The sequence below is a fragment of the Rousettus aegyptiacus genome, unplaced genomic scaffold (assembly GCF_014176215.1).
Source record: "Rousettus aegyptiacus isolate mRouAeg1 unplaced genomic scaffold, mRouAeg1.p scaffold_m13_p_2, whole genome shotgun sequence".
NCBI classification, from domain to species: domain Eukaryota; kingdom Metazoa; phylum Chordata; class Mammalia; order Chiroptera; family Pteropodidae; genus Rousettus; species Rousettus aegyptiacus.
In genome coordinates this window covers 26530284-26542313 of record NW_023416295.1, presented here as the reverse complement: position 1 = coordinate 26542313, position 12030 = coordinate 26530284, and the positions used below count along the sequence as shown (strand labels likewise).

General features: G+C 42.9%; 1 protein-coding gene across 1 annotated transcript in view; it reads right to left on the bottom strand.

The window, feature by feature from the left end:
• The window catches only part of MPP4 (membrane palmitoylated protein 4), a 32600-nt gene extending 23414 nt beyond the window's left edge, over positions 1–9186 (bottom strand). Inside the window, exons 1-8 of the mRNA XM_016131033.2 lie at positions 9108–9186; positions 8107–8228; positions 6686–6763; positions 4812–4892; positions 3586–3717; positions 2863–2944; positions 1598–1683; positions 21–92 (exon numbers count right to left, since the gene is read on the bottom strand). Of these exons, the coding sequence (XP_015986519.2) occupies positions 21–92; positions 1598–1683; positions 2863–2944; positions 3586–3717; positions 4812–4892; positions 6686–6763; positions 8107–8228; positions 9108–9186 (732 nt within the window). The remainder of the gene's footprint in view (positions 1–20; positions 93–1597; positions 1684–2862; positions 2945–3585; positions 3718–4811; positions 4893–6685; positions 6764–8106; positions 8229–9107) is intronic.
• Positions 9187–12030: the final 2844 nt, after the last annotated feature.

Below are 12030 nucleotides of genomic sequence, written 5' to 3'. Positions count from 1 at the left end.
AAGGCTCCGTAAATTCTTACCATTTTCTGGTTATTAACAGGAGGATCAGAAACTGGAACCACCTTAAACATGATTGTGCCACGAGACATAGCCTAGAAAATGTCGAAGGGGGAAGAATGACAAATTGCAGAGCCTGTTGGGTTACTGGTGTTCGGCACAAGGAGTTATAACTCAGGGTGTCCAGGTATAACAGTGACATCTCACTGGGAATTTACATGGGTTCCACAGCTGAATGTCACCATCCAGAAATGGAAAAGAGGAAAGAGGAAGAAATGTAGGCTTCTGCCCCGCTGTGGGGCTCCAGAGTCACCAGCCTGCTAAAACCTGCACTGAGTCCTGGCCTTTCCCAGGGCCCCTCTATCTTGCTGACACCAAGACCACCCCACTCAGCAAGGTCGTCTTCCTACAGGTACGGGGGAGGAAAGGAGCTCTTGGTCTGACTTTCTTTCCTCATACCTAAGGCAGTAATTTTTTCCTGAACGCCTGTGTCTGTACCACACAGGCCAGTCTGATAAGGAAAAATGAGGGGCTCCCAAGTCTTCTGGGGAGGCTGACAAGCTTCCAAGTTGATGGTGGAATGGGGGGTCCCAGTCCCTGGAGGAGGCAGAGAACCTCTCATCCTGATTTGGGAAGTAAGGATCCTCCTGTCACAGGCACTATCACAGGCATCGGAGACCCAGAGAGTAACAAAACCTGTTCTCACTTTTAGAAATGTCACCATTCATTGCCCTGTCAATTCCACCAGAAGGACTGAGGCGGAGGCACGTGTGTCTGTGAATAACAGCACTCTAAGTTTCCTTTGCAGTATATTGTATACCACACGGAACCTTATGGCAGCGGTGTGCAAAATATTTAGGCACTTGGCATACTCCTTAGAGTATCGCCACTCATCGAAATCGCTGAGGCCTGTGGAAATTTAGAATTTATCTTGAGAACACAGTTTGAGAGCCACTAGTCTACATGCTACACGCTTGGGGTGCGCCTGGGGGAAGGTGGGTAGGGGCGTGCTGCTGTGCTACTGAAAGCTGGACTGTGATTCAGGCAACACTTTGAAGGATGGGAATGGGGACCTGACAGAGATCAAAGGCTCACACAATCAGGGCGGAAATGCTAGTTCAAACCACCAACGAGAATGTCAGGGCCAGCAAGGATGCCTCCCTCCCCATACGCTGCCCTCAAAACTGCCTCAAGGAAGACGTTCAGCAGATGGCAGCTGTACAACAATGTTCGGGAAGCCAGGGTGGTTTGCTCAGGTTCAGACTCTCCTGCACGGTCTCGTGCTGCCCACATGGGCTCAGTTTCCCATGGAGCAACCCCAGTGGCGGAGAGGGGCCTGAGCAGGGACCCAGGCAGTCTTCCTGAGGCAGAAAGAGCAGCTTGGGAAGGGAAGTGTCCCAGACGGGGCCAGACTTCTGGTGGTGGTGGAGGGAGGGGGATGGGTCGCACAGAAACAGACAAGGTCGGCGCCTGGAGAGAGGAAGCTGCCAAGAGGGACCAAACCCTCCTCTCATCACAGTGCACACACCATGAGCTGGACAGGCCTGGTTCGGCCTTGCATTTTACTGAGTCGGGAAGAAGGCAAAGAGGAGACTGTTACCAGAATGTGGATCACTTGCTCGGGGTCCAATCCCTCAACTGAAACTCCGTTCACTTCCACTAATTTGTCTCCAGCATATAACAACCCTAGGCAAACAGGAACGCAAAACAAAAAAGGGTATAAAGAAATTGGCAAAAGATAGAGGTAGCTATCCCAAAGCTATTTGTCAAACTTTCTAACCCTAACATTTAAAAATTTATTGTGAAATCATCAAAATAATAATTATACAGTAAACTGCTTATTCTAATTTACACCATCACCAAAGTGCATGAGAATTGCATTTTTTCCACCTTTTCATCAACACTGGGTAACCGACGGTGATATTTGCATTTTCGTTAATCTGATGCTGTAACATGAAGCTGGGACGCTGGAAAGAAGATAACACTAAAAATAAAGCTTTCGTGAAGAAACGAGACATGAAAAGGAAAGTGGGGCATATTTCAAAAGAGAAACTGTGGAGAAGCGGGGGTTAAGATGAAGCCTCGAGAAGTATGAGGCCGAAGCGAGGGGACCAGAGCAGAGCCGTGTCGTGCGTGGGGCAGAAACCACGCATGACGAAGACTCCAGGAAAGGTGAAGCCGACATCATCAAACGTGCTAGAGAAGTAGAGATAAAACTGAGGCTGGAAGAAGGGCCAGTGGACTGAGCAAGTCGGAAATCCTTGGGGTAATTACTCTAAGAATGTGGGAGTAAAACCCTGTGCCAGGCTTCTAGGGCCATGCACAGTGAGTACAGGGGGCAGCAGGTGCGAAACTGCTCGTTTCAGAAGCTCAGCGATGAAAGGAAGGAAATCCGGTTCCCTGGTAGAAAGGGCCAGTGAAAGGCATCTCGGATGAAGAAGGGCTGTGCCCTTTGGAAAGCAGAAGGACACAGTGAAGAATGAAAGTTGGGAACACAGAGCAAGGCTGATCTGGACTTGAATCCTGACTCGGACTGTGTAACCTTGAGCAAGTTAGTTCTTTAATCTCTTTAAGCCTCAGTTTCCTCATCTATAAAATGACAAAGATAACACTTACCTTGTTGGGTTGCCATGAGAATATAAACTGAAAGAACATTAATATGGTGCCTAGAATGGAGGGACTCAATGAAGGAAACAAGATTTCTCTGGAATATTTATGCCTTCCTTCTTAGTAACCAAGAAATGGAACTTAGTAAAGCTCTAACCTTAGTTAGGAATGGGGGGTTTCCCTGGAAAGAAGACTAAATAATCAACGGTTTCTTGTGTTTCTGGTCCCGCCTGTACCCTGCTGCTCCCTCCAGCTTACCACTCCTCTCAGCCAGCCCACCATGAATGACTCTGGCCACCAGGATATCCCCTGTCATCTCATGGCGCTTGATGGTCGCTCCCTGGGGAGAGAGTACAGTGGAATCCCTCTTTTAGCTTACATGATTATTTTTCAGGTGGCTTCTCAATGCAGCTCTGATCTTTCAGATGAGGGTATTTGTACTAAGTAGGGCTATACTATGCCATCAAAAAGAAAAGGCCATTCGACCTCGGACTTCTGGGATCTCTAGCTAACCATGCAGACGTAAAAGAATATTTAGATCCTTTCGAAGACAAAGAAAGCTCCCGTAAATACAACCTAATCCAAAGGACTTAGAAAATCAAATGAATGCCTTACTTAGCTTCCCATTAAGAGGAAAAGAAACCTAATGCAAATACATTAGAACTGAGTGAAATATATGTATGTGCCAGACAGTTAGATAGTAAAATAAAATATATGCCTTATATATCATAGCTCTTTTAAAAAAGTAAAACACTAAACAGAAATCTTTCCTAGTGAAAACATTACACCATGTAATGTGTTTGAAACCACAGGCAAAAATCATTAAGATACAGTTTACTCATTATTATCATGGTTTCTAAATGCCTCAAACTATATCTGTGACCACAGACAAGAATATCGCCCAAGTAACTACTAGGAACGACTTAGTTCACAATTAACCATGGCATAATTCTAAATAAAAAGATAAAATAATTTTCTTACCAAGGGCTGTTGGTTTTTCACCAAACAAACAATCTTCATTGCTTCTTCACTCTCAGGGATATTGTCGGGCAGTGGGGGGAGAGGGGGTTCAAAATCTTTCTGAGCCACAGTGTCATGGGCACTGAGCAAGGCCTGGGAACAGAGAGGGAAAAGGTGAACAAATGTCACACATAAGACTAACCCCCTAGAAGATAGTGACTTGATACTATATGTAAGACACGACAACAACCAACACATACAGGCACAGCTCTAAGAATTGTACGTGGACAACTCTATGAGTCAGGCATATTTATTACCCTCATTTTACAGATAAATAAATGAGACGCATGGAGGTTAAGTAGTACATAATATATTCTTTCATTTCTGCTAAAATGTATTATTCTGTCATTTTTTAATTTCCTGCAAACTCATTTAATCTATGGTGTTCCTACGATCTTGAACTAAAAAACAACTGTTCTAATATTTTCCCTAATGAAGGTAGAATAGAGGGGCAGTAATCAAAACATTTTGCTAGTTTGATATGCCAGTAACGCCCAAGGTTGAATGAAAACACTAGTTCTCTTGCTTAAGGTATGATCAAAGAGCTGCTTCTAATGACCCACTATGTTAAACTTTTCATTTTAGGAGGTAAAGAAGCAATCATTCTATAGCCCTGCCTGAGGTTGGTGGGCAGAACTTGGTTGAAACTCAGAGAAAATTCTCTGGGGTTATCATGTAAACTAGAATTTTTGATTCATAAATTTCGTTGCTCCAAATACAGACATTCTCTTAAAATTTTAATTTATTGATAAATTAATCTCAGAATCTGTAGGTGCTAAGAGGTAGGCTCCTATTCTGCCTTCAAATGTTCTTCATGTACCCTCCTCCCCCACAGAGCTAATCATCACTATACTGTATTTTCCAAATACCTTCACACACTTTATCTAAAACTTAAAACATTCCCCAGACGGAAAGGAAAGATGCTACTCTGATTGTCCCAGAATTTTAGAGGGAGGAAATAAGACACCATGGAAAGTTCTAGATGTGTCGCAAATATATCAGGTTTGACTCCATGATTGACAACATGGAGCCAGTCACATCCGAGTTCCACATTCTTCAGTACAAACTGTTGGTCGCCCATGTCAGGTAATAGAATATCTATTTAGGGAGCACATTTTCTGTCATGTTTCTTCTCCTCCACTTTGTGTGCCAGATGGCATATTTTGTCTATTTTAGCAAGCACTTGCCTTAAAGTGTGGAGCCTGGAGGATCTGTCTCAGCTCTTGGATCTCAGGGGAACTAGGGCTTGCGTGCAATAGCTCTACTACCTGGTTGATGAAAAAGCATAGATTGTGAAATTTTGAAAAATCTTCATCACCTAGTTAGCCTCACTCGGGATGGATAACAGATGTATTGACTAGCATTCTATTAACCTGAGAAAAGCTGTTATTGAAGCTTTCTTTTTTCATTTTTAAATTCAAGGCTTAGAATCATTTCTTATGCATTAAACTTTACTACAGTAGGTAGATTCCAAGATTTGGGGTAGAACTAAACCCCAGAGCCCCAGTCCTGCCACATCACAGGCTTAGAGGAAGGCAATTTCCTCTAAATTGTATGTACCAAAGCAATTTCCTTCTAGTGGCTCTAAGATAGCTGCTTGCTAATGTGAGTGTGTGCTTTATGGGAAAATTAAGATAGCTGAGTTCTCCAGGTACGTGCTCAAATACCTGGAGAACTCGGGTCCCTTAATCCCATGGGATGTTCCTTTCTTCAATTGGAAAATGGGAACAGTAATTTGTATATTAGGGCTTTTAATATTTGTTGCAATGGAAAAGGGCTAAACAGAACTAATTACTGTGATTTAGGTGTAGACCTGATTTCTGACAGGACTTAAGACCTTTCAAGACTTTAATCAGCCCATGAAACTTTAGCAGTCATTACAAACAGCCAAATGAAAACAGGCAGTTTACTAAGCTTTATCTCCATTTGCTAGGATTATAACAGAATAAAATATTATGTGTACGTTTTCTGTGGACAACTTAGAACAATTTGAGTTGTTGATTACTGGAACAGTGTGAAGGTGACCTTTGAGTGGAGACTCGAAGGAAGTAAGAAAGCAGATCACAGATAAATGGACAACGAGCATTACTTACTGCCATAGGGAATAGCAAGTGCAAAGGGCCTGTGGCAGGAGAACGTCTGATTCAAACAATCACAGGGAGTTAATCTGGCTGGAGCAGAGTGAACAAGTGGAGAGCAGTGAGTGAGACGTCGAAGAGGAAATGGGGCCACATTCTGTTTGGCTATTAAAAATGTTGATGTTTACTCCGAGGTGGGAAGTCACTGGAAAGGTTCGAGCAGAGGAGTGATATGACTTGACTCTCCTTTAAAGATAATTTATTTGGTTATTGTGTTGGGATTAGTCTATAGGGGGACAGGAGTACAAGCAGGAGACCAGGTGGGAGGCTATATTGTAAATATTTACGTAAGAGATGATGGTGGCTTAGATGGTATAGTGAAGGTAGTGATGTGTTTTGAAACTAGAGCCGACAGGATCTGCCATCGGAATGGGTGTGAAGTCTGATAGAAAGAGAAAGTCAAAGATGACCCCAAAGAGTTTTGACCCGGGTAGTGCAAGAACAAAGATGTCATTATTGAGATAGAAAAGCCTGGGAGACAAGTGGCTTTGGGATAGGGACGATCGAGAGCTCATTTTGGGACATGTTAAGTTTGAGAGATCTCTTAAACATCTGAGTAGGATAAGGAGGAGGCAGTTGGATATGAAGATCTGCAGTTCAGTGAAAGAGCCCAGCTAGAGTTATAAATTGTGGAATCATTACAATAACATTATCATGTTTACATAGGGTAAATTGAATCCAAGGTTTAGGCAAAAAGAGAGAAAAATAGACACATGCTAAGAATGTTCTTTTTTGTTTGTTTTTAATTTGGGGAGATAGCTGGTCAGTTTTCTTCTGTTAAAGCTCAGTTAGAAACATTTATTAGATGCATGATCATCAATCAGACTTTTCCATTAGAGCCTTTAATTCATTTAAACTAGCACTATGAGTAAACTAACATCACATTAAAGCTCTACTATTCTGTGGATTAACAATTGCCTCACCTCATAGGATAACATCTGTGCGTGAGGTGTGGCAGGAACGAGTTTCCTTTGTTTAAATTCCTGGAGGCAGTCATACACCTGCAGAAGGCAACAGTGCGAGAGCAGCGTGTTGACAACGTGACTGTTAACTTTTTGGATTTAAGGCTCTCCAAGGGGAGAAACAGTTTGGGCGTTTCCTTTTCCTTCCTTAATTCTCCAGTAAAAGTCCATTTGTAAAAATTCCAACTTCATCTCTTTTTTTCACACCAGGATCTAAGGTTGAGCCGAGTACACCAAGGCCTGCCTAGCTCCACAGCGCAGCCCTTACTCTTATTTTAGAAATATAGTTTCCCTTAAGAATGCAGAAATGAGACCCAACAGACCAGCTCAGCCCCGCCTTCCTCCATCCAGATCTGGGATGATGGCACTTCCCTGCTCTACCTCAGTGCTAAGGGCTCAAGTGTCCCTGTCCCTGGAAGCAATTATGGCTGATGGATTGAGGCAGGGAGTCCAAAGCACAGACAGGCTGCCCGTGGCGAGCAAGGGCAAGGCACTACAGTCACCATGCTATACATTAGAGTTCTAGAACTTATTCATCTTAAAACTGGAAGTTTTTATGCATTTGCCAACCTCTCCCTATTTCTCTCACACCCCAGCCCCTGGCAACAACCATTTTACTCTGTTTCTATGAATTCTACTTTTTAAAATTCTACATGTAAGTGAGAACATATAGCATTTGTGTTTCTCAGTATAGTTTTTTCACTGAGCATAATGCCTTCAAGAGGGAGGATTTCCTTCCTTTTTAATGGCTGAATAATATTCCCTTGTATATCCCATTTCTGGGTATATATATGTAAAGGAAATGAAATCACCATCTCAAAGTGATATCTGTACTCTCATGTTCACTGCGGCATTATTCACAATAGCCAAGACTTCAAAAAAATCTTTCTTAATAATAACATTTGTTCAGGGGAACAAAATTATAGTCAGATAATAATGGAGGAGGAGGAAGAGGAGGGAGAGGAGGAGGGAGGGAAAGGAGGAGAAGAAGAAATCTTCAAAGTAAGAAAAACTTAAGATTCCTAAACAGAACTGTAGATACCTCATTTCCTGCTTTTAAAAAACAAAGAGGAATGAGGTTTTAGAAGCTTTTTTATTTGTCCTGAGTTGGCTGCTAAGGGTGTTGCTGATAGCCATTTGTGGTGGCTGCTTTGGGATCCCAGGGACCTCAGGGAGAAAAAAAAAAAGGAGCAACCATATTCTTTGCCACCTAACTTAATTCCTTCCAAGCTAAGAGGTTTGTGTAGCTCACTCTGAGAACTGCCTCCTAAGAGCTTTTCCCAAGTTGTTGTCCTGTGGCGGCCGATAGGCAGGCGATACTGTTGAGTAAACAGTTTCTGCATCCACAGGAAGCAAAGGCTTCCAAGAATCAGGGGACTCACCTTCAGCAGAGCCCGAAGCCACGGGGAGTGGAGGAGATCGTACAGGAGACACACTCCATTCACATCTCGGCTGTAGAACAGATTCAGCTCTTGCAGCACAAGCCTCAGGATTTGGGAGAGGCCTAGAAAAAAGAGAGGGCAGGGACCGGGTGGCGGGTGGGGGTGGAAAGAAAGGCAGGTGTAAATGCAAAGGACAAGTCAGCTGGGACATGTCACAGGGGCTCATGAGGAGTCGGGGTGACACTGTAGTTAAAAAGGATCAGCCTTCAAGCCCTATTCTGTCATTTGCTTGTGAACTTCAGAAAGTCACCCTACCATCTGAAAGTCAGTTTCTTTGTGGCAAACCTGCTTTCCCATAGGGTTGATGCTAACATTAGATGAACTAATAGATCATAGTATATAGATTTAAGATATTATGAGAATGATATTGCTCTCCCCTCTTCATCTTACCAGCCTTTGGCTTATTCCAAAATCATCTAGCTGCTTTCTGGATCTTCCTTCTCTAATTCAAACATAGAGTCATTTGTTCTACCCTTTCTGAACATTCTTATTGAAAGCATTATTGAAAAACTCTTAACTTCCAGTAAGTTTTTAATATAAATCTCAGGATTCCACCGATTCAAGGAACTGAATGGATTTTAGTGAGTGCTTGATTTTTTTTTTTTTTTACAAGTGTTTTCATAGAAATTCTATTAGTTGCAGTGGTATTTCGAATGGGAACAAGTCAAGTTCTAAGTTTGTATAAAACATTATGGGGAAGGAAAATGAGAGGTTATGAATCCGTTTTGTCAACTCCTTTCCTTTTTGCCTTGAAAATTGCTTAGACTTATCATTGATAGTTATAGTAGGACAAGTATATGACAAGTCCAAAAGTGTACGACAAGATCGTCATAGGAATCACAGTCAGTCTATCAGAACGTATGCCCATTCATTTGGTCACACATTCAGAGTGATATCTTAAGAACTTTCTGGTTTAGAAAAAGAATCCTGGAGCCACATACCATTCTCTGGGGTGGATGTCGTGGAACGCTTCACGTCCTTCTCATCTGGTGAAACTGCTCCTTCATCTGACTGTATCATCTTCCCCACCCGAGCTTCCAGAAAGGATTCAGAACTAGGGAGCAGATCAATCGGCAGCACAGAGCTCACTCGATCACGCTGGCCATACAGCTTTTAGCACACCGAAATATAGTTTCAACAGCGTTTAGTGAGCATGTCAGGCACTGTGCTACACACCGAGAGTCACATCAAATAAAACACAGTTGCTCTGAGACAATTATTAACCATTTACCAGCTGTGTGAAAATTGCTATTTCAAAACACTCCCTCTACGCACCCCCCCCACCACGCCGTTCTTTTTAATAAGTGATAATGTTATATTTGTTTAGTTCCCACCTCTTTGCTAGTTGATTTTATCATCATTCAGAGCTCAGCAGAGCCTTCCCCGGTCTGACTGCACTCAGGTGCCCCGTTATCTCTCGTTGCTCCCTGGAGTCCTTCACGGCACTGATCACAACGGCCTGTGTTACTGCTGGGGCCCACTCTCAGAGCTTATTTTCTGTATTGCTTTAGGTAGGTTTAATTTCAAGAAACAGAAACCCCAAATAATAGTGGCTTAACAGGATAGAAGTTTGTATTTTGCTCATTTAAAAATCCAGAGGCAGAGACAATCCAGAGCTGGTAGTGCAGCCTTGCTCCAGGAAGTTCTCAAAGAAGGGGTTCTTTCCCTCACTGCCCCACCACCCTGGGGTGGAGTGCCTCTCCTCTTCCTGCTCAGAGGTGGCGGCTGGAGCTCCAGCCATCACTTCTAGGTTTCAGCCAGCAGGATAGGGGAAGCGCTTAAGGACATGTGGGCAAAGGGAATACGCCCACTGCTTATTGAGGAAGTTTACTGGAAATTGCCCTACACAATGAAGAGTCACCTCGTGTCCTGTATAAGCTTCAAATATCCCACTGGACTTTTCATGTTGCTGGGGGAAAAAAAATCTCTATAATTATCTGAGCCTAGAACCCAACTTTTCTTTACATATAAAAAGTATTTTTGCATAGTTTTAATACACATTGAATTTTCTAGAATGCTATGACCACAAATGAGGAATGAATTTACTCTGTTTTGCCTGGACTTTATTGAGTTGCTCACCATTTCAGAAAAGCATGTCATTAATGGTAGCTACTTACAGTATTTAGGGAGTCACTACAGCACATCACTATCAGGTTGTATCTGCATTCAAAACTGCTGCATCCCTGGTCACCTTTTTGTAGGTGAAACTGTGTTATTTCACTATATCTTTTGGTGTAGTGATATCCCATATTTATGTATTGAAATATGAAGTCTTATCAACTACATTTATTTAATTTCTCCTTTTATGTACGTGGATATTTTTGAAGTTTTGTGTAGGTAAGTATCTTAGTTTGGTTGCCCCCAGAATCGGACACAAAGCAAAGATTCCAGGGAGGTCGTTTGTTTGGAAAGTAATCCCAAGAAATGCCAGTAGAGAAGTGGAGTACGAAGATGGGGCAGGGTGGGGGAAAACCAGCAAAATGTGTATCAAGCAAGTAACCACTATAGGCAGCTAGAGCTTAATCTTATGAGGGAACCAGGGACAAGGGCGTGGGGCTATCTACACACCAGTGCTGCCAGTCACTGGTTGAAGGCCGTTCCCAGAGAGCGTTACTTCTGGTACTTTCAGCCAGCTACATGCATCTATCAGACAGTGAGTGCAGGTGCTAACAGTTTTAAGTTGGCTCACAGTGCACCAAGATTGTGAGGACCAAGGGGATATCGGTAGTGCACTGACAGCATTTATTAGAGCAGGATAATAAAGAATTAATCCAGATTTTTAAAGGAGCATTTCAAATTAATTGTTAAAGACTGGGGTATGATTCTTACATCGTTGAGGACCACTGTCTAGAATCTATAAAATTGTGGGGTGGAGCCAGAGATGCTATCTAGAAAAGGACAGATCATTATAATGTTGTCTCTAAAATCTAAGGCAGCGAGAAGAGCAACACAAAAAACTGTTATAGAATTGTAGGCAACTTTCCCATCCACATTCTTTTCTAGTCACACTGAAGAATTCTAGTTTGCTAGATTCTACCCAAACTTGGTATCATGTTTTTGCCTTGCCCACCACCACCCGTCCTGCTCAGCCCCTACTGAGTCAGGTTACATCCTGCCTTTTTCTGTGTTCTAATTTTTGAGCCTCTATTGAGTCACTTAGCATGACAGTTGCACATATGATTCCTCTTCCTCCCCAGAAAGGATAACTTCCAGGATAGGGAATTTAAAAGGGAGATGGAGTGTTTGACAAAGTCAGAGCACATGGGTCTGACCTCAAGTCATCATATTCAGGCAACCTCTTAAATCTGTTACCCAAAGGGGGCAGTACAGATTAAACAAGCCAGCTGCTGTTTGTGCTTCATAAGGCAGGCCACATTTCTTTCACGTTTAATGCCCAAATGAGTGTGCCAAGAAGGCCTATCCATGCAGACGATGGGGTGACTAGGTTCCTGAGATGCACTTATTGTGAGCGAGCTTTACAAAGAGATTGTGGTTTCTACAGTGAAAGTTGAGTGTTAAAATAGCTTCTAATAAACCTATCATTTACTCCTGGGCTACACAGATAACTCATTCACGTATTCTGAAAGGCTCATTTTGACTACAGTTTCTCAGTCATAGAGGCAAAAATAGTCATTTTCATCTTCACGACTTGCGTAAATTCTAAAAACTGTCCTTGCTGGGCCATCCTCAGGGTTCTGCGACAAATTTGCTATGGACTAAATTATGTCCCCCCCCCCCGCTCCCCCGCACCATATACACACACCAGATTCCTATGTAGAACCCACACCCCCAAGGTGATGGTATCTGGAGGTGTGTGTGGACTTGAAGAAGTAATTAGATTGGCCGAGGTTGTGCAGGTGGGAC